This window comes from Acinonyx jubatus, chromosome C2 (genome assembly GCF_027475565.1).
Source record: "Acinonyx jubatus isolate Ajub_Pintada_27869175 chromosome C2, VMU_Ajub_asm_v1.0, whole genome shotgun sequence".
NCBI lineage: Eukaryota > Metazoa > Chordata > Mammalia > Carnivora > Felidae > Acinonyx > Acinonyx jubatus.
The window spans coordinates 130,696,714-130,722,775 of NC_069384.1; the positions used below are offsets into that span (position 1 = coordinate 130,696,714).

Genomic DNA, 26,062 nt, shown 5'->3' on the forward strand with positions numbered 1-26,062 from the left:
GGAAACTGACGTGGGAATGTTCTGTAACCAAGGATGCGCGAGTGGCATCGGAGAAGGTTCTGTGACCCCAACAACTCCTCCAGAACCATGGCCTCAGAGAGGGTCAGGCGTTGGTCCCACTGTCCGGCCAATAAGTGGTGAGGCTGAGATTTGAATTCATGTATGACTTCACACTATGCCATCAAAAGACAAAGTCCAAGAATATTGATGCTTGCAGGAAGCTGGAAATTCCCAGGTACCACAGTGATTCACTTATACCCGGTCTGGGTGCAGGAAGGACTCACTCAGATTTGTAATTTGGTTACTTCAAATCACATCCTAGAGGCATTTTGCCTTGATTCCCTCGGCCACCTCCTAGCACCTCTTTCTCTGTAACTTGGGTGATAAAAAGGTCCCCCTCCACCTCCCCCCAGCACTGTCCTGCCCCACAGCTCTGGGCACCAGAACCAGAGGTGGCCTCCAGAGAGGGTGACAGGATGTGGCAGGGAGCCCGCTTCCTGCCGCCACTGCAGTTTCCCTGCCGCTTCCTCTCAGCTGTCAGAGGGCATCTGTTACCCCTGCCTGTTTCCTGCCAGGATCCACTGAAGGGCACAGCAACTCGAACGGCCCCACCTCGGCCTCTCAGAGCTGGTCCAGCGGGCCTGCCTGATCCATCGTCCCGTGGAGCCAGAAGACCTGGCTCTCCATCTGTGCCCAGACTGCCTCCCATCGCTGCTGGCTGTGCAGCGGGAGCAGGCCTCACATGGGAATCTGCGAGGAGGCAGAGGGACCACAGAATAGTCTCCACATCACCCCCAGCTCTTACTCTGCCTCAGCAGAGGCTGCATGGCTAAGTGGGAAGGGTCTCTAGACCAGGAGCCACAGACTGATTCTGGGCCGGGCAAGGCCACCACCGGTCAGCTCTGTGACCTCCAGGAAGTCCCTTTTCTCTGAGGTTCAAAGTTCTTTTCTATAAAGGGAGGGCTGGATAAGACCAGGGTTGTTTGACTTGTGGTTCACAGAGCCCAAAGACATTCTAAGATGGATCTGGGGCAGGGGTTCTGGAACTCTGGGAAGCAGTGTGCAGAATCTTGGGCGCAGATACGACATGTATTTGTCCTGAGTGGGTGTGGGACTTTTATCAGACTCCAGAGATAGTCTCAGGAATCACTTCTGGGGCCTGTTCCCATTCTTGACAATTATCCAACTGGCCCCAGGTCCAGGTTAAGTTATCTTTTAAATTCCTCCCTCCTCTTCTTTCCCTACCCTGCACCCTGTCCCCCTCAAAAAAAAAAGTTTCCAAAGAGCAGGATGATTGCCCCATTTTCTTTAGCCCCTTCACTCTGGGAGGCTCCCCAGAAAGGAAGTGACTCATAGGAAGGCACAGGAAGGGGACCTGAGTCAGAAATGGACTGCATCCTGCTTGCCTGCTATGCAATCACCCGAGGGGGACAGCCTGAGAACCAAAATGGCCCATGTCTGCGAGTGCTTGTGGTGCACAGCCCTGCCCCGCCCACCTGCCAGGTGTCATGGGATGGTAAAGCTGACCGGCCATCGACACTGCCTCGAGGACTTGCTATCTAGAAGGAAGATGAAACACATCTGCAGAAAAGTTATCATTGAAGGGCCATAGCAGAGAGGCAATATGTACTTGGGCCCAGGGAAAGGAGACCCATCCTGTTAGGGACCAAGGAAGGCCTTACTGAAGAGAGGGCTTTGACAGAAGAAGACGGTTTCATCGGGTGGACCAGAGGGCTGGCCTAATGACCTCTCTTTGCATCCACACCGCTCCCCAAGATCCTGGCTACTCTCCTCAGTTTTGTGAACTGCTTAAATACCTCAAGGGCCAAGAGAGTCCTCCCCAAAGAAAACTCAGGCCTTGCGCCATGCTCTTGGTCCCTGGGGCTGGCAGCTCATGATCCTGGGCCTTGAGGGGAACATTACTCATGCCGGAAGCAAGGAAGAGGACTTCAACTGACCCTTGAACAACACGGGTTTAAACCGCATGGGTCCTCTTAGATGCAGATTTTTTACAGCACAGTACTATAAATGCATTTTCTCTTGTTTGTGATTTTCTTAATAACATTTCTTTTCTCTAGCTTCCTTTCTTGTAAGCTTACTGTATATGACACATATAACACACAAAGTATATGTTAATCCACTGCCATCAGGAAGGCTTCCAGTCAACAGCAGGCTATTAGTAGTTAAGTTTGGGGGGATTCAGGAGCTTATATGTGGATTTTCAACTGTGCTGGGGTTGGCGCCCCTAACCTCCACATTTTTCGAGGGTCAAGTGTAGTTGGAAGGACCCCCATAGGGATTGTCAAGTCAATTCCCAGAAACAGACTGTGGGGCATGGACACATGGCCCAGGATGCATCTCCAATCTAGTTCCCTTAACAGCACAGAAATAGGTGCGGCAAGATAACTTATTGTCGTACTAACTGACATTTGTTTTCTCACTTTTTCCTCTCCCAATTTCAAGGAGGTAGCAAGATTTTGTGCTTTCTTGCCCTTGCCGAAAACAGGTACTGTGTGAAGACTTATGCCTTTCTGCCCTCTGTTCTCAGAAGAAAAAAGCTCCTGAGACGGGTGGCGGTGCATGAGGAATATGAGAAGAAAGGCGCTGGAGGTCAGAAGAGGGGAGATGACTCCAGACATGGAGAGAGAGGGACCCCCTGTGTTTTGGAGATAAGGTAAGGAAGGTCTCAGAAGGAACAGCTATGGGACTTCTTGGGAAACTGAACCACAGGGACCAGGCTTGGAAATGTTCCGATACCCGAGCATGACATGAAGATGGCAGTCACCAGGCACCCTTGGACCACGTGGCCTGGGATAGCAGGCATCTCAGAGGTGAACAGGGCAGATCAAAGGCTGGAGGGAACTCCCCTGATGTTTTTCTGCCATAGTCCCCAGGATCTTTGCCCAAATCTTTTTAGGTAGTTAGAGGAGTGGAGAGAACCTCTTAATACCTGAGATGGAATTTTCCTGGCATCCCAGAAGGTTAGAATCTCAGAACCAGCTTTAATTTGGTTGAAAGGAGCGAACAAATTATGACATTTCTAGACCATCGCATTACATGGTTGTGAATATATTCCCATAGACCCAGGGAGGAAAAGTACACGGTAGAATTTTAAAATGCCTTCATTTTAAGTTAAGAACAAAATTGTAATACCAATTGTTTTGTTTCTGTGTGTATAACTGAGAGCCAAGAACCCTACATAGTAAAGAGTCTTCTCAGACCTAGAGATGCTGTGTTTATGCAGGAAATGTGCTCTGAAAGGCCATATTTGGAGCTGACGAGGGAACAAACTAACGGGTTTAGCGCATCAAATTAAACAAGGTAAACAAGCAGTGTATCTATGCCCTCTTCGATGGCAGACTTTGATTTCTTTTCAGGGTTTCTTTGTATATTCAGCGTAAACCAACAAGGACGCTTTCACGACACCACATAAGATAGAAAAATCGGCCACATCATCTTTACTTCTAGGATTAAGTAAATTGCTTGGAGCCATGAACGGCTTTTCTAGAAAAAGGTGTTAGTTGATGAAAAATGCGCCTGTTATTTTTCACTTGAAGTATAAATGACATCACCAATGTAATTATGTTTTTTTTTTTTCCTCCTCTATTTGTTCTCCAAAATGCTACAACAGAGTCAGGATATTGTTCATCTCTCTTGTGTAGAAGTTGAATGAGCCAAGCTATGGAGAAATTATAAATATATTAAAAGCATCTCTGGTAGTTTCTAACTCAAAACACAAGGCAGACCTCTGCTATGCCCTCTGTGGGGAGGTTGGCCAGGAGGGCAACACTGTGGATCAAGTGAAGCAGTATGGCTCTTACCTGCGGATGGGGGGCCCGGGGGGCCTGGGGGACCTGGACGGCCAGGTTGACCAGAAGGCCCAGGCTTGCCTGGTGGGCCCATTACTCCACTATCTCCCTTCTGCCCCTGACAGAGAGAAAGGCAGAGCCTGTTATGACAACATGACATGGCAAACTTCTTTCCCCATTTATGTCTAAATCAGGGACCACCTTGCACTTTGGAGCAGGAGCCCAGAGCAGGATTCAGCCCCAGAAGCCCTGACCCCCAAACTCCTAAAAAGCTCAGGGCAGGGGCACCTGGCTGGCTCAGCTGGTAGAGCGTGTGACTTTTGATCTCAGAGTCGTGAGTTCAAGCCCCACAGTGGGCATGGAGTCTACTTAAAAAAAAAAAAAAAAAAAAAGCTCAGGGAAAGTGACATTTGAGATTGTGATGGTTACAAGTTTGTAGACATTACTTCTTGCTCTATTCTGGAAACATGGCACTGACTGCTGAAAGGAACCAATCCAACCCACTCCTCTCACGGGGCAGAGAAGGAAACAGAGGCTCAGGAAAGAGCAGAGATGTACATTAAGTCACCTAGCATTGAGGCAGCAGACTTGGGCCTAACCTCAGGGCTCTGCTTGCTCACCAAGACCATTTTTCTTTTACCACAAGACCTGTTTCCGTCGAATGAATTTCTGTTGCTCTCAGGATAAAGACCCAGATCCTTATTTCACCTACAAAGGCCTGTATGGCTGGCCTTTCTAGTCACGTTCCAGCCTTTTGGTGTTTTTGGTCTTCAAGGGCATCATGCCTTTTTTTTCCCCCCTCCTCTCTGCCCCAACTCGCTCTCCACTCCTCTGCCTTGTTAACCGCAGCCTTTAGCTCTCACGTAAAATGTCACTGCAGCACAGCCTTCCCTGGCCTTGCCAGACTAAGTCAGTTCTCCCGGTCACAGGCTCTCAGAACTGGGCCTCTTTCCTTCCAGGCTTTTATCCAGGTCAGAAATGCACCAATATTTGTGTGGTCCTTTCATCAATGTCTCTCCATGAGACATAAGCTCCCTCTGGGCCTGAATTTGTCTTGCTCACCTCTCTTCCCCAGATTAAATGAGGGAGGAGGAAGATAATGAAAACACAAAGGGGAAGCAGTTCTGGTGAGCTGGAAGTCAAGAGACCTGGATTTTCACGTTGGCCATGAGACCCTGGGTAACTCACGTCATTGCTTTGTGCCTTTTTTCTCATCTGTAAAATGGGGCCAGTAAGCACACACCTTCGCAGCTTTGTTGTGAGGCTAACAAAGATCTCAGAGGTGAAAAACCGCTTTGCACAGAACCAAGGGCTAAGGAAGCCAAGCTGATGATCACAGCAGCTAGTCTGCTTTCATCTTTTTCACATGGCTAGAAAAGGCCTAATTCCTTAAAGAGAGCCACACCTGTAGCTGTAGCCATTCCACATAGGATGTTCTCTTTGCTGCCTCTTCTGAGAGGGTCAAGAGTGAAGATTCCCTCCTTAGGGCTGCTCTTAGGAATGACCCTAGAAACCAAGATCTGTAGATTCTTCCCCTCCACAATTTGCTTACTGTGTGTTCGTATGCTGGTGCTAAACTGGACAGTGATTGATGCACGACATCTTTGACCTGGATCCCCTTTGTACACTTGTGCCTTGGCAAGCTTGCCCATGTAATGAAACATAATCTTCCCCAAGTCTGGGAAGCAGGCAGGCAGGGCACTCCTTTTCAATCACAACAGTGACATGTGGCCTGCTGCCTTGTCAACATGGCTCTGGGGAACCTCTTGACAATGTCCAAGGACTTCTTAAATTCTTTTGTTGTATTTATTCATTCATTCATTCATTCATTCATTCATAGGAGTTCTTAAAGTCCTAATATGGGACCTATAAGGGCAGAGTTTATTTCCAATTCCATCCTGATGGAAGGAGTTCTTAATCCTTGGCCCAAGCTGAAGTTTGGTAACTAAGATGGGTCCCAGAATAGCAAAGGAGGTCACACCATCTTAATATAGCCACAGTTAAGGCTTGTTTTTCTAAAAGCCACATCATCTATGAGCATAGGAAATGCCACAGCTTGAAGGGGCTGGAAGGTACTCCTTGATTCTGACACCAGCAATAATGGATTATTCTGCATATCTGTCATTTGTTCAGAACAAGCCATATCTCTATGAGCAGGACTCACTGAGCAGCGCTTTCCAGGAAAGGCGTTGTTTATTCCTTTACTGCCATAAAATTTGGTGATCCCTCTCAAAGAAGCTGCTCTGTCTCCTTAACTGAAGATTTGTATCATAGAGTCAAGAGCTGTTTCCCTGAGCCTGGTTTAAAGCAAGCGCTGAAGCATGAAGGTGAAGAGAGAAGGTGTGTGGGGAGAAGCAGGTCTCAACTCTCTAAGTTCCAGTGCTGGCTTGGAAGTTCACTTGGCTGGGGATCACTCTACTTCCCTGGCCCTTAGGTTCCTTGTGACTAGACAGAGATGAGGTGTTCTCTAAAATCCTTCTGGCTGTGAAATTCTAATCTCCTGAAGTCCCTTCTGGACCTCTGATTCCAGGAGTTGGATTGACTTACATTAACCTCCAGAAACTCTTAGCACCACTGGCCTGACAACACTTGGTGTATAAGACTCTATGCTAGGAAACTAATTCATGATTTAAAAAAAAAAAAAAAAAAAACAACAACAGGGGCGCCTGGGTGGCTCAGTTGGTTAAGTGTCTGACTTCTGGCTCAGGTCATGATCTCGCGGTTCGTGAGTTTGAGCCCCGCGTCGGGCTCTGTGCTGACAGGTCGGAGCCTGCTTCAGATTCTGTGCCCCTCCATCTCCCCGCCCCTCCCCTGCTCATGCTCTGTGTCTCTCTGTCTCTCAATAATAAATAAACGTTAGGGAGCCTGGGTGGCTCAGTCGGTTAAGCGTCCGACTTCGGCTCAGCTCATGATCTCGTGGTCCGTAAGCCTGAGCCCTGCGTCGGCCTCTGTGCTGACGGCTCAGAGCCTGGAGCCTGTTTCAGATTCTGTGTCTCCCCCTCTCTCTGACCCTTCCCTGTTCATGCTCTGTCTCTCTCTGTCTCAAAAGTAAATAAACGTTAAAATAATAAAAATAAATAAATGTTAAAAAAAAAAAAAACCACGATGGCAGGCTCCCAAAGCTAACAACCCAAGTATCTGCTGACTAGACAGGCAGTGAGGGTTCAGAGCACACTCAGCTTGTTTATAACATCTTGTAGGAACGATGAGCTCATTTCTCTGAGCTCCCACACATGGCGCTGGTGTAGTTTGAAGAATGTCCCAACCGAATCATTCTCAACAGTGTCAAAAAATAGCCGTCTTGGCTCCAGCCTTCACCAGGAAAAGACAAATACCACCCCAGAAGGGCACTAGAAGCACAGAAGCCTTCTAGAACTTCAAGCATAAAGCCTTCTGCATGGGATGAGCAGTAAGGAAGAAAAAGATTTTCCCTTTTTTTTTCTCCTTTTTCTGAGCCTAGGTTTTAGGACATTGGTATCTGTGGCATCATTGTGAAGTCATGGACATGCCAGCCATCGTAAAACCTCGAAAACTGAACTGGACTATTACGACTTCAAAAGTTATAATGGAATTTGTATTATCTGGGGTTGGAGCCTGTGTCATTCCTAAGTTCACTTGGAAAAGACCAGAATTGGCTTCACACTGTGACCATTGTTCTGAACGTTGGCTACATATTAGAATCATATAGAGAGCTTTAAAACAAAAAACAAAAAACCCCACAACAACCCATTCTAAAGCCCCATGCCAGGTCAATTACATCAGATGCTCTAAAAAATAAGGCCTAGGTGCGGGGGACAATAGGAGGCAAACTTGGAACTACAACCACTGCACCTGGGGCGGAGAAATCTGTATCGAATCAGCCCCCTAAGTGATTCTGATATAAGCTAAAGTTTGAGAACCATGGACCCAGCCTAAGAAAAGAATAAAAACATAAGAATGGAAAAAGGTTTGTGCCCAAAGATATTCACCTCTCAGCATCTGTATATAATTTTAGTTAGGCCTCTCTTGTCCAAGCAGTCTACTGCTTTACTCATTTACAAAATGCAATGCAGACATTTAAAAGAGCTTAATAAATATGTGCAGGAATGTGCAAAAATGTGTGACTTTAAGTTAAAGTTTTAGGATACAACAACTAGATATTGGATATAAAAGAAACAAACAACCAGAAAGTTCACAAAGAAATAATACTGGAAGAAAACACACCAAAATGGTAACAGGGTTATGTCTGGGTGTTAGGTCTTCAGATGATTTCCCTTCTACTTTTCTGAATTTTCCAAGTTTTCTGTGATGATCACATATTACATTTATAATGGAAAAAGAGGTGAAAAGCCTACAGACAGACAACCAAAAAAGTAAAGGAATGATGCCTGTCCATTAGACAAAAGACAAGAAGCTTCTCCGAGGCACTCAATACAGCTCTAAAGGCAGCTCAGGCAAATGTGCCTTCATCTTTCCTCTCCCTCTCACATCACAAGTGCCTGCTGACCAGGGAGCGTTCAGAATGAACAATTTCCCCACGCCCTTGATAGTGCCCATAAAGAGAGTCACTTACAGCTCAGGGGCCCGAGTAGGGAAAAACCACTCTATTGTTGAGACTCAGAAGACCTTTCAACAGCAAGCAAATATTTGGATATTCCCCCAAACTCCATTTGTGTCTGGAGCACTGAGGCAAAAAGCAAGTTTTCTGGGTAAACAACAAGATCTGGCTTCCATTCCCAGTTGCTGTGGTTAAGGTAGACCTGTTCGTATGAAGCAAAGATCCACTCCTGCTTCTGGCCTTGGACACAGTTTGAACGGAGCATTCTAGCCCATCTGCTTCAAACCTCGGTTAGCCTAGAGAAGCAGGAGCTCCTGGAAGTGGTGCTCTTTCTGCCCACCAGCCTAGAGGACGTTGGGGACTGTGCCTATGCTGATTGGCTCCACCTGTCTGCCTCTCTACCCCATCTGCCTACATCAGGAGGGAATGACCTCAGGAGCCTGGTAAGCACTGGGATCCTTACCTGCTTGCCTCGTTTTCCTGGTCTTCCTCTGGGTCCCCTGTGTCCTGCTATCCCAGGCTCACCCTTTGGACCCATTTCACCCTGGAAAGAAGAAAGAGAAGGAGAGAGGAATCTGTGCATGTGGAGCAGGCACTCCTCTGTAGGTCCGTCTGTAGACAGACCAATCATTGGTCATGAGGGCAGTGCACTTGATCGTTCCAGACCTTTTCCAGTCGGACAGTCTGAGAGACTGGGAAAGTGATGAGGTCATGTGAAAGGTGGATAGATTTTTCAAGGAAGAGAAAGGAAAGATTACCCTGGGTGGGTTATTTATTCTCCAAGACAGACAGCTCCTGGGCGCCACATATTTTGGTGTCCCAAATCACCATCCCAAACAGCCAAAGTAGGAGATTCTTGCATTTCCGTGATATGTATGCCTGTGATGCTGCAAGCTGCCAGGGGAAGATGCTTTCTCTTTTAGTTGCAATTTTATGTTGTACTGTGTTTTGTTTTTATCACAAATTCAAATCTGTGAGTTTTTGAATGATTGGACACAGTTTTGACAACTATCATCTTTGGGAAGTTTCTGCTCACGTAAGGACCTTTATGTAAGGTTATACACTTCCCTACTCTTCTGTAAAAACTGGTTTCAGTTCTAGCTCACTTTCATTTGATTTAGATGAAAACCATGGGGAAAATGTTCCAGACATATATTCAAATGCTCAATAACTACAAAAGGCATGGAAGCAATACTTCCTCTTCTTCTTTTTTTTTTTTTTTTTTTTAACATTTATTCATTTATGAGAGACAGAGAGCACAAGCAGGGTAGGGACAGAGAGAGAGAGAGGAAGACACAGAGGCAGAAGCAGGCTCCAGGCTCCGAGCTGTCAGCACAGAGCCCGACGCGGGGCTCGAACTCACAAGCTGTGAGATCATGACCTGAGCCGAAGTTGGACGCTTAACCGACTGAGCCACCCAGGTGCCCCTGGAAGCAATACTTCTAATTGAAAAGCCCTACTTTGAACAATCAGAACCAAATGCACCAATTGAAGAATTCCATAGTTTAAGGCCAACCTTTTGTAAAACCCATTTTTCCACTATAGTTTCTCTCTTTCCTCGTGTACTGCTAGGATTCCAGGACCACTTCCTGTTTATTTGGGTGACGGAGCCTACAGAACACCATTCCCACCTCCAGTTATCCTTCCACAGCCCAGAACGCACCACCAACAAGCTAACTTTAGCAACAGCAACCGGGGGAGTTTCGGTCAGTCAGCATCCAGTGTCCATAAAGAGCTGCTCCAGGCACTCAGAACAATAAACACCCAGTGGGCTCTTCACATGGAAGTCAGAGGAGGTATAACATAATAGAAAATTTCAGGAAATACTAATAAAGAGTAAGGATCAAGAATACAGCTCTGAAATGATTGGTCCCTCGGCCAACGTAACAAATTGGCCCCTACCCAAGCCATCAACTCTTGCCACATCAAGAACTGTCCTTAAACCTCTGATTTCCTGGCAACCTGTCATGTCCTCCAGCATCTGGACAGAAAGGGAGTGTGGGAGAATGGCGTGGATTCTACATGGCTATGCAGATGTATGAACCATTTTCCTTGGTTGTTTAGAGGAGGTCAGGGGGTGTTTTGTTTGGCTTGGAGAAAACAGCAGCATAAACAGTGTAAGTTTTTTGTTTTTTTTAAAGATTGGCAGAAGGAAGTGTGGCCCCTCTCTTCATCAACTGAAAGCAGACAGTACGTTCTTGATCTAATTTCTAAGACCTAATTACCATTATCATATCATCTCTGTCTTAAAACAGCCTGCCATGAAAGGGAAAGAGAACTCTACATGGCAAGCCTAGTAAATGGTGCAGAGGCCAGCTGTCATACTTAATTCCACAGTAATTTATTATTCTTTGATGTTCACTGTTGCACTGAATGAAAACCTAGCCTAATATTTTTAAATCAGATTAGTTTTTTCTCTTTTAATGTTTCCTTTAATTTGTTTATGTAATTATTTTTAATCCAACACTCCACCTAGGGAATAGCAGGAACAGTTTTTTGACAGCTTAAGGCAGTGGTAAATAATAATAAATTAATGGCAGATGACTGACATTATTTAAATATGCTCGGGGCACCTGGGTGGCTCAGTCGGTTAAGCATCCGACTTCGGCTCGGGTCATGATCTCACAGTTCATGGGTTCAAGCCCCATGTCGGGCTCTGTGCTGACAGCTCAGAGCCTGGAGCCTGCTTCAGATTCTGTGTCTCCCTCTCTCTCTGCTCCTTCCCTGCTCTCACTCTGTCACTGTGTCTCTCAAAAATAAGTGAACATTATAAATAAACAAACAAATACATAAGCAAGCAAGCTCTACTGACAGCAGGTCAGATAAAAATTGTTAATTCAAGTTGGAAAAAGAAAACTTTAAGATAAATTTGAAAGACAATTAGAATTCTAAGAAAGCATGTATTTGCATGTTTGAAGAATACTATTCTCTGAGGCTCAGGTGAAAATGACCATCTCCCAGGCCAACACCTTAAGCATGAGGAACCCCTGTTACAAGTTACTATGTTAGATACAGTTGTTCTGAGGGGACATTTATGCATGCTCTCTTTATCCCAACACCTCCTCTCACCACCCCCCTTTCTTTCTAGACCCTGGCCCTAAGTAAAAGGTTCCAGAAATCTATTAGTCACTTGCCACTTCCACAATTTTTGTCATATCGGCACACCACTCTACTGTTAGTTGCTGGATATTTTTTAAAGTCAACTGAATGAACTCCCATTTTTATTAAGACTTGTTCCCAGCAAGATATCCATGAAATCCCACTAAATAGCTAACTATTTAAATGAAAAAATGCAAATAAAAATGGGTTGTTGTCACCCAGTTAAAATAGCTCTGTGTGCCTCTGACAGTACACGTACTGCCCTCCAAGAGGGTCTAGGTTGAGGGTCTTCAACAAAGGCATTAGGCCAAAGATGCCTGTGCTTCGCGCTGGGGCCCTCAACCACTGCAGCTCAGATCTGATCCAACTGTCTGACGCTTGCTGCTTCTGAACATTACCATGGCCCTCTAAGAGGCAGGAAATGCAAAGAAAGGCCTCTCTACCCAGACGGGGCATCCTTTCCCTCCCACTGAACTGGAGGGAGGTCTCAGACCATGCGGTCATCCTCTCACCAACATGCACAGCAACCTGCTCCCCTTCTAAACCAAAACCTTCCACGACGAAACCCACTTTCCCTGCCCAGAGCTCTTTTTGTGGTGCTAAGAAGGTCCAATTTATTACTGAGGCCTATTTTTACTACTTCTAAGTACTTACTTTCTGCCCCAACATTCCAGGAAATCCCGGGAAACCCTGTGAAGAGAGCAACACACATAGTGACTGCCTCTGAGATAGTGCTTGAAAGGGCTGTGGAAGAGTGTGGTCAGCTGTTCTCAAGATAGAGCCATCAGTCAGTCAGTCAGTAGGACAGCCCACAAGATGGCGGTGGGCAAGGGCTGCCATTTCCTCTGTAGTTTATCATTCCACGCAAAGGCCATTACCTTTTCTCCTTTGGGACCCAAGTCACCCCTTTCACCTCTGGATCCCTAGGAGGAAACCACAGGAGGGAATCAAAGAGTTAATACCCTGGGGTAAAACTGGAGAGTTTCAAAACGAAAGCTCCCTAAGCCAACACACTCATTTACAGGCAAAGAAGTAGGCTTCAGGTGACTTGCTCAGGGAAGGAATGTTTTGTGGTCTACCTTTTATTTGGACCACAAAGACCCTTGCATTAATAAAAGACAACTCGCAGAAAATTCTGGGTCCCAGATCCTCTCTCCTCCTGTGGGAAATTTGTCCCCAGGTTCTGGCTGGATTTTTTTTACTTGGTTTGGTTTCTGACAGATGAGAAAGTTGTGTGGTAGAAGCTTGGTCTACAGACAACACCAACCATCTCCCTCCAGTGCCCCATAGGCAGGCTGTGTTTCCCCTCCACCAGTACAGACTTCAGCTACTAATCTGCTCCACGTGAGGGGCCTCTACCTCCACTGGGAGCTCCTCCCTAACCTACTCGCCCTGCCTTGGGAGGCCCTTCCCTGCTCTCTCAGTCCAATGACAAAGGACAGGGGGATATCTAGGAATGGTCACTATAGGTGCTAACTTAAGAGAAACCTGGGCCTGTCTTCTGCTCATCACTGACCCCAGAGTCAATAGCCCAGACCAGGCTCTGGGAAGCCATGGGAGACAAGCACTAACCTTTTCCCCTCTGGATCCAGGGTAGCCCTAAAAGAAAGCAAAAGGTGCATTTACGATTCACCCTATGTAGCAGTAAACACAAAGATGTCCCTTAGGGTTATGTTTATACCAGGCCTAAAAAGAACATTGCTTTTCTTACCCCCAAAGGCCTGAACAAAGTTTTCCATCTGCCTTGTTGTTCAGAAGCTTGACCCTCCCTGCCCAGGAGAATAACAGGAAGGACATCCCTATGCCCCTGCACCCCAGGCATGATGTCCCCCAAAGGGCTGGTAAAGACAAGCACTCTGGCACTGGGCTTTCTGGTATCTGTGACACTCCCCAAGCCCAGGACAGCAGCCCCACCCAATCCCCCATCTTTGTGGACAGCAGCTGCTCCAGAGCCTTAGTGAGAAGAGCCGGGAATGTCCGTCTGGACCAACACACTGACCTTGAAGCCCATTGGTCCTCTTGACCCTGGCAAGCCCATCACACCCAGGTCACCTTTTTCACCCTGGGGGAATCAGAAGAAGATGGGGAAAAGGACCAACGGTGACATTTACTAGAGAAACAGAACCAGGAAAATCATGGGCAAGATCATGATGGAACTAGGGGCATTGGGGCTGGCTTGTGAATCTGAGGACCCCACATGCTCCCTTGCTCGCTCCCAGGGGTTCAAGGCTCCATAGTTCACACTTCGTTCTGGTATTTGAGATTAAACGTAAAATGAAATTGCCCAAGGCAATGCAGATCTCCAAACGAAATGCTAATATGCTACAAATGCTTGATCTTTTCCTGGAGTAGGTTTTGAGAGGGCGGGGAGAGAGCATGGGGGCATCGGGCCTCACAGGACTAAATGTCAACACCCCAGAAAACTTCACCTGTTTTATGCTCTGCATAGGGAGGGCCTTTCAGGCATTTTCATATATTCTCACCCTAGGTTTGCAGTCAAACAGAGTGAACATCAGCCTCTGGGCATGCATTACGGAGACAGGGGGCTAAGACTCATGGGTGGGCTCTGTTGCCCCTCAGAATGGTTTGTAGTTGGAACTTTCAGCACCCTCTGTGCTGAAAAGTAGAAATATAAGATGAGCCACATACTTTTGAATTTTTTTTAGAAGTTACATTAAAAGTAAAACAGGTAAAAAGTAAAACAGGTGAAATCAACTTTAATATATTTTATTTAATCTGATTATCATTTAAACATATAATCAATATAAATTAATGAGATATTTTACAATCTGATTTTTAGAATAGATATTTTAAATCTGTTGTGTATTTTATATTTAAATTATATCTCAATTCAGGCATTAAATTTTCATCCAAAATACTCGATCTGTATTTAGATTTCATAAAATTTATACTGAAACAGCAGAGTCACACATTCAAGTTGCTATAAACATGCCTTCATATTTTCAAATAACTGAACTGAGTAAAGGTTTTTAAATTCAAACTTACATTAAAATAAAAAATTCAGTTCCTCAGTTGTACCAGCCACACTTTAAGGGCTCAGTAGCCACATATGGGTAATTGCTGCCATAGTGGACAGTTCAGACCTATAAAGTAGATTTTTGGAAAAATATCCTTGGGACTTTTCCTAAGAGGACTGGGAACACAGTTTTCTATCCTGTGTAATAAATACAGCTGGTGACTGAATCAGAGCAGATAGTGACATTCACCTGCCCATCCCTGATTTCTGCAGGTCAAATCTGCACCCAATAGTCTCTGACCAAAGGGAGAAGAATATAAACAAAGGTATGGGTGTGGATGTGTCAGCTTTCCATCATCTGTGTGAAGAAGGGATTTCATCAGCATTTAGCTTAGCTAAATGCAGGATTTCAGTCTTTCCAGCTGGCCAGTGCCCATCACCCTCAACCCCCCAACTCCCGCACAGCTTTCCAGACACAAGCACCTCGTGGGTCATCTCAGGGAAACCAAAGAATTTCAGGCTACCTCTGAGGACAAAGGAGAACCGGGGTCCCTGTGAAAGAGGGGAGCGGCCCTTCAATTCTCCCCCCCACCCCCGCTCATAGGAGCAGAGCTGCTGGACGGGCCAAGGTCTTATAGTTCAAGTAAAGGTCCCCAAGTGTTTGGGGACCTCTGGGCAGTCCTCGTCCTTTCTTCATCCTCCTCCTCTTAAGGAAACAAGTTTCACTATGTGCCAAAGGCCGGGGGGCTGACATCCCCCCTCATGTTCTGATACCACATGAACCCTGAAAGTGTGCCATACTTACCCTGGGTCCTTCAGGGCCGACTGGCCCAGGCATGCCAGGAACACCCGGGGGGCCAGGTCTACCCTTCAAAAATGAACAACAAAAGTCAGGACAACTGGGTTTGTTTCCTTCCTTCCAGGAAATGAGATTTGTTTTGGGAGCTCACAGGGGACTGTGGGGCCCTTAAGCATGGCTTCTAGGTCCTTCATCCCCACCCTCCAGTGACTGATAGCCTAGAAGGTTGGGTCACTTACACATAAGTTAAAGAGTTTGGTGTTATATTATGTCAACACATAAGCTCTTATTCTACTCAAGAAATGGAAGGTGCAGGGGTGGGGGGGGTGCGGTGAAGGACGGTGATAGAGAAGGGATTCTAAACTTCTTGGCTTATGACCTCCACTCACCTGCCCACTCACCCAAATGTTCCTTGCATTCCAACAGGTTCTTCCCAAGGATATGGCATGGAATGGGGTGGGGTTTTGTTTGGGGTACAGCAGCAGATGCTGTTGGTATTCCCTCAAAATCTTTTTCACTTGCTCACTGTGCCCATCCCCCCAGTGGCTACCTGCCTTCCTGCCACAACGCATTCCTGCAACCTGTAATTGTGGAATTTGCCAATGGTCAATTGGAGCTGCCTGGCAATTCATGCACCTCTTCTCCCTGCAGCCAATAACCCAGCTCCCTTACGTCAGGACAGGACAAGCTCTGTGGTGCTGTTCACACACCAGAGCTCCCCTAGCAATGGGGCTGAAGACGGACTTCATCTGACACCACACCCAAGCTGGGCTTCTTCCCTGGCACCATCCAGCTTCCCCTCCCCTCAGGATCCTTCTGAGAGAACTCCCTTAATGTGTTCACTTCTACATGGCACGTGTGGTCTCTACCTCTGCTTCTAGGGAGGCCAACCTAAGCCAGGAGCCATGCAAGAGCAAACCTTACAAGAGGAAGTGGGGGCGGGGACCTGGGGTCTATCTCAACCTCTGCACCCACTGGCTAATTTCACAGTTAACCTAACTAGACATGTGGAAGGCTCAGCCCCTAAACTGGAGATCACAAATGCTAACACGTGTCCTCGTTTCTACTCTTTCCCACTTTCATGGCAGACATCACTAACTGATCACGGCCCTCGTTAGTTCTGAGCATGAAGACCATCCCAGAATGCTTTCCAGCCCAGCGCTTCAGATAACCCCTGTGCCTTGGCTGGAGCTGTGATCTGTGTCCTTGAGGGATGTAATTTTGCTTGCAAAGGTCTGTTTGAGGCTTTTGTTGATAGTGAAACCATCTGAATAGAACATTTAACCAGAAAACTAATAATTTATATTTAGAATCATAAGCATCTTGTTTGGCCACAGTGTTACACCGCCTTCTATCACTGAGACCTACAGTTTCAGTGCCAACATCCATTGACCACAGTGAGTGGCTGCTGGTTTACTCTTTCCTGACCTGAATGAGAGCCTTGGTAACATGTGTTTGGTTCGCTCAAAGTCCCTATGACCTTAAGTGACTCCTGTGTATTTCAGCTGGGCCAAAAGGCAAAAGCTATTGGTTTCTGTTCTGCACTTTATTCCAGTTTAATCAAATAGACAGTAAGAGTCATTTAGTGCCACTGGTTGGGGCCCTGGATGATTTCCCTAATGGGTGGCAGAATGAGATGGTCTGAGGTTGGGGGAAATTTGGGCAGGCTTGGCAGCCTCTGGGAGAGGTCCAGATGCCTGGCAGTAGCAGGCTCTCGACCAAAAGAACAGGCAGAAAATGGGGCACCTGAGTGACTCAGTCGGTTAAGTGTCTGACTCTTGGTTTCGGCTCGGATCGTGATCTCACAGTTCGTGTGTTTGAGCCCCACATGGGGCTCTGTGCTGGCAGTGTGGAGCCTGCTCGGGATTCTCTCCCTCTCCCTTTCTCTCTGCCCCTCCCTTGCTCACGCTCCCTGTCTCTCTCAAAAAAAAAAAAAAAAAAAAAAAAAAAAAAAAAAGAACAGGCAGAAAAAGCCCACTGTCATCAGAATGGCAGTGCCATCATTGTCCACCTGGATACTGGAGTCTAAGGAAGTATACTGCTGGTGGCTCCTACCCCTAAGAGTACTTGTGGGTGCGTGCACACGCACACTCACACACACACGTGCACACACACACAGAGAACAGTTGCCCGTGCAATGCTGACAGAACAGCATGAACCATACCTTTCTTCCTGGTAGGCCAAGCTCCCCCTGTGGATGGAGAAGACAGGTAAGCAGAGGCTTCTTTGGAAGAGAAGTTCTGGAAGCACAGAGCTTAGTAGGGCTGACGGCTGGGCATGAGCGTGTGGCTTGGTTGCTTGGCCATTCACAGCACCCCTGCCATGTCAGTGGGCCAAGCTGAAATACGCCAGTGGGATCTCACACATGCAGCAGCAGCCCCGCCATCATGGAGCCCATCCTCACTCTCTCAGGCAGAATTAGCACATTCTTTGAAATCTCAACCAGAAAATTCTCAGTGGCATCCCCAGGAAACAGGCTGGAATTACCAAGAAGGGGTGGACTGAAGAAGGCAGTGACTCATACCTTTTCTCCCTTTGGTCCTATCTTGCCAGGAAGTCCCGGTGGACCCTATGCAATCAAGATAAGAAATGAAAAGGTCTCCATCAAAACAAGGCAGGATGGGTGGGGAGGGAGGCGTGACTTCGAGGGAGGCTCTTGGTGCGTTGGGCTCCTCTAGCAGCGTGGTTCCCTCTAGCAGACTAGGGGTCCAAGGTCCCCATGAAGGACCCTCTTGTGCCCTCCAACCCAGTCTCCTTGTCCTCTGGTAACTTTCCCTGAGCTGTGCTTCCAGGGGTGCCGTGGTTACAACCAGAGAGTCTTGAAGAAACGCTGTTTGCAGAAAACAAGATGCGTCACCACCTCTCATAGCTTTTCAGCTGCTCTCAACCAAGCCCCCCTGGGGCCCTGACAAGAGGGAAGTTACTCTTTACACATAGGAGCAGCCAACTTAGAAATTTCTGTGCTGGATCTATGGGCACCAGGTGCAGTGAAAGCCTTCTTTAAGACGTTAAGAATGTGGGCAATGGTGCGTTTTGTCTCATTGCCCAGTCCCAGGAGTGGGGCTGACTCCAGCTCAGGGACTCTAGCACCCACTACACTAAAGCCTGCCACACCCACGGCCAATATGCAGCTGCTTTCTGTTCACGCGTCTATGAAATGCTCGGTTGACTGTTTTCCAAATTCCCCAGTACGGCAGAGAGGAAATCCATCAACTTGTAGCAGGCCACAATTTTATCCCCATGATCTGCTGGTGAACACACCTACCACAAAGCCCGTTTGAAATATGATTCCTTTGAGACTTGTCCAAATGATAAACAGTCCCCTCAGTGGTTCCCAAAGCTGTCTGCACATTAGAATCCCCTGAGGATCTTTTGAAAATCCTGACCAAGCCAACCCAGATCAATTACATCACAATCTCAAGGAAAGGGGCATTAGGCATCAGGAATTTTTGAATCTCCCAGGGATTCTTTATAAATTAAAAAAAATTTTTTTTAATGTTTACTTTTGGGAGAGAAAGAGAGACAGAACATGAGCAGGGAAGGGGCAGAGACAGGGGGACACAGAATCTGAAGTAGGCTCCAGGCTCTGAGCCGTCAGCACAGAGCCCGATGCGGGGCTCGAACTCACGAACCATGAGATCATGACGTGAGCTGTAGTTGGCTGCTTAACCGACTGAGCCACCCAGGTGCCCCGAAGCTCTCAGGGATTCTAATGTACAGCTAAGTTTGGGAACCAGTCTTTGATTTATTTTCCTGTTTGCGGGATGGGAAGAGGCAATGTCATCATTTCATTTCCCTTTCCACTCTCCCCTTCTCTCCTTCCCCTGCCCCCACCTTACCTCTTCTTTCAAGCCCCCCTGCTCCCCCTAACTTTCCCCTCCTCCCCGCTTCTCTCCCTCCTCACTCCTGGTCTGGACACCCTTGTGTGGAAATAGGGCTTCCTGGGAGGGTGGCTTCACCCCCACTTCCTCAGCCACTTGCCCAGTGACCTGCTGGGGACTGCGCTGGCCCCAGCACCTGGCCCTATTTCAGGGCTGTGAGGGCCAGCTTGGATTGATAGCCCAGGGTACAGGGTACACAGTCCTTGAGGATCAAAGCCTAGGGGGTGCCAGGGCACCCAGAGAGTGTGACTCAGAGGGGCAGAGGTTCCCTGCTCCCCAAAGTCTAGGAGCCCATGGTGACAGGGAGCCCCAGGGCAGTGTGCCTGCCACCTGTCCAGTCCCCTTGCAAGGATGAACGCTGTTCCATTCTCTCATTTCTTATTATCAAGCTTGTTTTTTCGATTTCTTAAAATGGGCTGGAGGGATTTTACCAGGCCATTGTGCTCTAGCTCAGTGCTTTCCAAATTCTGATGTGCAGATGTTTCACTAGGGGGGCTTGTTAAAATGCAGATTTTGGGGTGCCTGGGTGGCTCAGTGGGTTAAGCTTCTCCATCTCCCAGTTTGTGAGTTTGAGCCCGTCGGGGTCTGAGCTGACGGCATGCAGCACTTCGGATTCTGTGTCTCCTCTCTCTCTGCTCCTCCCCCACTTGCTCTCTCTCAAAAATAAACATTAAAAATGTTTTTTAATGCAGATTTTGATTGAGTGGGTGGGGGTGTGTGAAGGGGAGGAGAGAATGAGATTCTGCATGTCTGACAAGCTCCCAGAGGACGCCCTTGTTACTGATTCACAGACCTCATTTTGCTTGGGAACAGCATTTACACTATGTTCTAAGGAATGGAAGTGGCTGCAAATGCTCCCGCTACCCCCACCCCACCTAGCTGGGCAGCACATTCTCTGAATGACTCAAGTGGATCACGTGAGTTAGAGGTGTGTGAGCAGGGCTGGAGAGGGTGTGAGTTCAGCAGAAAATCCCCCTTTCCTTCCCATGCTGTGTGGCTCTCAGGTGTTCTGAGATCCACCAGTGTAGACTGCCGGAGGTGGGAAGATAGAAATCCACCTGGGAGGTGCTCCTCGGTGTCCATCTTGCTTTTCTGCAGACTTCCTAGCCCCTCTGTGGCAGCCTCTGGCCATTTCTGGGTTCAAAGTCCTGTTTTGTGTTCTTTATTGAGTTCAATAAATATTTATGGAGAGATCACCAGCGCACTGGTACAGACCGGGCACAAAACAGACGATATCCCTGCTCTAGGACCACGGGTCGGTAAACCTTTTCTGTAAAGAGGCAGATGGTAAATATCTTAAACCACGCCTCTGATACAGCATCTCTGTCACAGCCACTGACCTCTGCCCTTGCAGCACAAAGGCAGCCAGAGACAATAAAGTTTAGTTACAAAAACAGGCTGCTGCCAGATCTGATTGGCCATAGTGTGCCAGTCCTCGCCATAGAGCTTATACTTTATAAAAAGACCAAAGAGACCGACAACAATAACAAAATAAGAAAACCGTAATGAGAAAATTGTGCGGAGAATTAAAATAGGTCATCGGGATTGAGAATGACAGGGAACGGTACTGTAGACTGGCTGGTTGAGGAAGGCATTTCTAAGGAGGTGGCCTATAAACTGTTCTGAGTAATGAAGGAGCTGGCCGTGGTAAAAATCAGAGGAAAGAACATTCCAAAAGCCTGAGCCACGAGCGCAAAAGCCCTAAGGCTGGAACAAGCTTGATATGCTTCAGGACCCAAGAGATATGCGTTGGGTGGACAATGTTGGTATGATACACTGTAGGAGATACAGGTGGGGTCCTCTTGCAGGGCCTTAGTCTCCTGGGATGGGAAGCCATAGGAGGGGTCACCCAGGAGGGGTGACAGAATTCCTAAGGCACTTGGGCAACTGACTACTGCCTGTACCCTTTTTCATCTCCCCACGGCAGGCCCCGAGCCCCAGGCCAGGGGGCGGTCCTCCTTGCTGGGCCCCCTCTTCCAAGGCAAGTCAGGGGAGCCAGGGTCTGTGAGACAGGGTCTCTGGAGGGTACTCTTGTTTGCCTAGAAAATCCTTTCTCTAACATTTCACCTGTTCCTCACTCTTTCCTTTAGCTTTAGTGGGGTGGGGGGAGGCTGCCTGGTCACAGTGTCCAATGAGGCTCAGACTAACAAGTTCCCCATTACCTCTGCTTTCCTGTGCCAAATGCAGGCACTTCTTGGTTTACGGGGGGGTGGGGGGGGATTGGTCAATGGTCACATAAGGGGCAACCAATTGTTGTCAAGCGTCTGATGATCATTATAATAATAATCATATCCATCTAGACAGCAGCTCATCTGGTCCCCTCACCACCACCACCCAAATCCAGTACTGTGGGGGTAATTACTGTCTCCGCTGTGTAGGTGAGGATATCAAGGCTGGGAGGCCAGCATTCTTCCAGAGAAGAGGAATCCGTGTACTCGCCTCGTGGCTCTGGAGCCGGAGGTGAGCTAGGGAAAGAAAAGTGGCCCCCATGTCGCGTTGAAGAGGGCAGCTCTAAGAGACTCTCCCCAGTGGGTTTTACTGCTCTGAACAGAAGACAGCAGGACAGGGTCTGGTGGAATGCACCAACCTGGGGGCCAGGGGGCCCAGGGGAGCCGAGTGATCCTTGCACACATGAGGACTGTGTGGTCTCCAGTTCCAGGATGAAATTCTTCATGTCTGGGGAGAGAAGCTTCAATGCAAGCAACACATGGTCATGGGTCAGACGTGGGGGACGGAAGAAGGGTCACTACCCCTGGACACAGATCTGCCTCCCAATCCAGTCCCCAAGATTGGTGGTTCCCTGACACCCCAGTGGGTGTCCCAAGAAGATGACCTTCTGGGCCCCAAGTTCCTGTTCTCTCCTAAGACATTCCTGGCTTGAATAGATTATAGAGATAGAAGAGCTCCTTTGGATGGAGTTTAGGAAGCTCATTTCAGGGGCCTTTGCCTAATGTCTAGGCCAGCACCGTCCAACAGAAATGAAATGCAAGCCACCTAGGTAGCTCAAAATTTTCTGGTAGCCAAGTTAAAAAAAGGAAAAAGAAGGAAGTAAAATTAAGTTTAATAATAGATTTAACCCAACATGTCCCAGATATCATTTCAACATCTATTCAATATTAAAACATTACTGAGACATTTTACCTTCTTTCTTCATCCCAAGTCTTCAAAATCCAGTGCGTATTTCATACGTACAGCACATCTCAACTCTAACGAGCCACATGAGAGGTGTTGAAGACACATATGGCCAGTGGCTACTGCATTGGGCAGTACAGGTCTAAGAATTCTCAGAAAAATTCGAGAATCCCAAGTCGCAAGACTCTTCTGGCCTGTTGTCTTCCCAAATCCTATTCCCTCTCACACCTCAGTATGACTATAGGGGGACCATTTCCTGCGCCCCCTCACAGAAACAGGCTATGTTAAACATGGGCTGTGGAAGGGAACTTCATAAACACTTGGGAAGAAAGGGGAAATTCTGTTCTGAGCAACTGAAGGGAGCCTAGAAAGTTATAAATTCACCTCAGGGAATAAATTGTTCTCAGGGAGATGGGATGCTTTTCCAAATCCAATTTCCTGCTGACAAGAATCTCCCTCCATAACTTATTTATGACAGCAGGAGAATGGACACACACAAGAAACTGCAAAATGCCCATTCTAGAGTTCAACCTGCTGTGTGAGAGTAAAGGGTTGGATCCCTCGAAAAGAATCTGGAGGCTTCTCACTTCAAGTGCGGGGAAGTTGGGGGCGGGGGCTGTGTGGTGGGCACTGGGGAGCCCGTGTGTCTGTTCTCTCACAAGCCCTGAGGTACTCACCAGGCTTCGGCCTCCTCTGAAGAATGGTGGTGGGAACAGCGGGGGTGGAGGGGGCGTCAGGAGGCAGCATGCTCTGTGGCTGCCACGCTTCTTCTGATCCAGGCCGGGAAGAGCTGTGTAGAGAAAATTGCTGCTCATAGCCCCGACAGTGTTGGGGCCTCTGTCATGTCCCCTGAACCCTAAGGAGACCCATGCCGCAAACTCCAGATTTCTGAATGTGATTTCTAACCAGTTAGATGTGAGTGCACCGTCTGTTTGCCACTTGATGTAGCCCTCCCCCAGCCTTTGCTGAACGAAGATGGTTAAGCAGCTGGTATGGACACCATGACCATAATAAAGTCCATGTCTCCTTCTTCGTGGACTGACTTGTCACTTTGTAGATGTGACAAGGAACGAGAAGTCCAGACTCATAATACACCTCCAATAGAGGAGGAGAAGGAAGTGTTTGTTAATTACTTTGATGGTGCCCTCAGAGGGAGGCTCAGGGAGGGGGCATCCAGGGCCCAAGGTGGCATGGACTATACAAGACCCGGAGCCCTGATTTAAAACACAGACTTGATCCTAGACTCTACACACACATTTGGGGTCACCCATGCTCACAAAAGGGTTACAGTCTAATGATTCAATACACGGGTGTGAGGAGATGAAGGCGGGGCCCCTGGGCCCTGGTAGCTTTATTGAACACGGGGTCTTGCCCATGTTCGATGTTAGGGTATGTTCAACGTTGAAGTATACCTTACAGAAAGGGCATAGATCATAAGCACACAGCCCAACAGATTTCTGCAAAGTGAACACACCCTAGAGGCTGGCCCCTGGATCAAAACACACAACTCCCCATCATCCACAAGCCCCATAAACTCCTGTCCAATACTCTGCACACCTCCCTCGCCACCATTCTGACTTCTAACCCCAGGGACTCATTGTGTCTATTCTGGAACTTTATATAAATAGAATCAGACAACATGAATTCTTGTGTATGGCTTCTTTTGCTCAACACGGTGTTTGTGAGGGTCATTCGGGTTGTCGTTTGTAGCTGTTAGCGCTGAAGAGAGTTCCATTGTGTGACCAAACCACAATCTACTTATCCATTCTGCAGCGGCTGAACATTGGGTTGATAGCCACTCCACACCCCACCAGAATGGCTAAAATGAAAAGGACAGGAAATAACAAATGTGGGCAAGAACGTGGAACAAACAGAACTCTCGTACATTGGCTGGAGGCGGGGGGTGTAAGTTGGTTCAACCTCCCTGGAAAACTGCTTGGTATCGTCTACTAAAGCTGAATCCAGGCAACCCCGACAGCCCAGCAGTTTCACTCAGGGCTGTTTAGCAACAGACAAGTGGGCATATGTTCACCAAAACACATGTACTAGAATATTCACGGCATTGATATCCATAATCACCAAAAGCTGTACATTTACAGTTCCCAGTTTGGGTCTCGTGAGGGTACCCTCACCTTCAACCCTTACGTCGAGCCTCTGACTTTGTAGAACTTGGGCAGGTCACCCACCACATGCCTCTCGGGCCCTGAACCCAGTTTCAGTCTTCTCTCTCAGGGGCCTGGGCTTGCCTACTGTCTCCACCCTGTGCTCCAGGACCTGCCTGCGGACATCAGGCAGCTGGTGGGTGCTCCCCAGGAATGGCTGCTTCGTGCACTCCCACATACTCCCTCCCTGATGGAGGAACATTCCACTGGCCCATGCCAATGGTCCTCGGCCCTCTCCGAGCCAATGCCTCTGTTTGTAAAGACCCTTTTATTACCCGGAAATGAAATTCATAAACAATACACCATACATATGCAATTTTAAAAATCAATATAATCTTGCAGCAGCCAGACGTGGAGGTGGCCCGTCAGGGCCATGGAAGTGGTGAGGACAAAAAAGGAAGCAACCAATGCAAACGTCACTGGGGAGAAAGAAACTGGGGGCCAGCGTGCCGCAAGAGTGAATGAGGAGGAACAATCGAGGGTGGTTTTGAGGTGGCTGGGACCTGGGACAACAGTGAGTCAGAGTATGAGATGGGAAGGTCAGAGGAGGCACTGGTTTGTGGGAAACCTGTCAGATTTGGTATTAGATATTTGTTCATTCCAGCACATGCTTTGTCAGGCACTGGGCCAGGCCATGTTGAGGGGCAGAAAGATGTCTAACTGGTGCCCCTGACCTGTAGACACTAAAGGCTGAGGGGCTGCCAATGCTCTTCTGCTCATATCCCACCCCTCCCCCCTGACACCTAGCCCATCCTGGAGACTCTTACTCACTAACCGAGAACTGGCAGGTGCCGCCTCCACCAGGAAGCTTTCCTTGACTTCCCAGGCCAATGTTGAGGGTCCTGCCATGTTTTTCTCTGGGTTTGCCTCTATGTTAGCTCTTATCCATGGGGTAAAACAGTTTGCTTGTATTTTCCTGACTATAGTACTTTCTGGGAGGATGGAAGCCAGCTTTTAATCCTCATGTTCTAGCACAGTACATGACATACACTAGATATTCCACAAATGTTTGCTAAATTGATAATAATAATAATTAATAAAACCCAAGGCACTACACGCGTAGGCACCACTGAAGTGCTTCACGTATAGAAATTGACCTAATCCTCACAGCAATCCTGAACGTCATCGTCACCCCCATTTTATAGATCAGTTAACTGAGGCAAAGACTAGCAGTCTGGTTCTAGGGTTCTTCTCTTGATCTCCACATTCTTCCACGCATGGTGGGAACGTGGGAAATAAAGGTCGGGAGCTTGGAAGAAGGCAAGGGGCTCCCATGACAACTACCTGAGATACAGTACGAAGCGCCTCCAACCAACCCCACCCCATCGGCAACACGCCTGTAGTTGAGTGAGACTGCCTCTTTGGACTCATTGCGAGGGAGGATACACACCCAGCGGAACCACGTGGCATCTTGTTAAGAGGGTGCTAGAAAGGGTTTACTCTAGGATTTGGGCTTTCACTCAGTGATGTTGGGGGAGACTCTGAGGAAGGTGAGTCTGGCTTCGCTCTGGACCAGATGCTGGCAGGGAGCGAGAGCTCGTCTGTGATTATCTTAGTTCTTATCTAGAAGAACAGAGCAGAGGGAGACGGAAGCTGTGGTTAGTAAAGCAACAGCACTCACGCATATTAACAAGGATCGAGGGATGGCTGGCCATTTTTGTGGTTG

At 47.8% G+C, this 26,062-nt stretch overlaps 2 protein-coding genes across 4 annotated transcripts in view; both read right to left on the minus strand.

Moving 5' to 3' along the window:
* COLQ (collagen like tail subunit of asymmetric acetylcholinesterase) overlaps nt 1-26,062 on the minus strand; it is a 59,441-nt gene that overhangs the window by 8,701 nt on the left and 24,678 nt on the right. For both annotated transcript variants that reach the window (XM_027061878.2, XM_027061879.2), the window contains exons 2-12: nt 22,912-23,024; nt 21,690-21,791; nt 17,746-17,790; nt 17,386-17,412; nt 15,228-15,290; nt 13,445-13,507; nt 13,018-13,044; nt 12,324-12,368; nt 12,100-12,135; nt 8,810-8,890; nt 3,822-3,927 (exon numbers count right to left, since the gene is read on the minus strand). In XM_027061878.2, the coding sequence (XP_026917679.1) occupies nt 3,822-3,927; nt 8,810-8,890; nt 12,100-12,135; nt 12,324-12,368; nt 13,018-13,044; nt 13,445-13,507; nt 15,228-15,290; nt 17,386-17,412; nt 17,746-17,790; nt 21,690-21,791; nt 22,912-23,024 (708 nt within the window). The remainder of the gene's footprint in view (nt 1-3,821; nt 3,928-8,809; nt 8,891-12,099; nt 12,136-12,323; nt 12,369-13,017; nt 13,045-13,444; nt 13,508-15,227; nt 15,291-17,385; nt 17,413-17,745; nt 17,791-21,689; nt 21,792-22,911; nt 23,025-26,062) is intronic.
* The window catches only part of HACL1 (2-hydroxyacyl-CoA lyase 1), an 89,842-nt gene continuing 86,691 nt past the window's right edge, over nt 22,912-26,062 (minus strand). For both annotated transcript variants that reach the window (XR_008297989.1, XR_008297990.1), the window contains one exon: nt 22,912-23,024. The gene's annotated coding sequence lies outside the window, so the exon portion shown is untranslated. The remainder of the gene's footprint in view (nt 23,025-26,062) is intronic.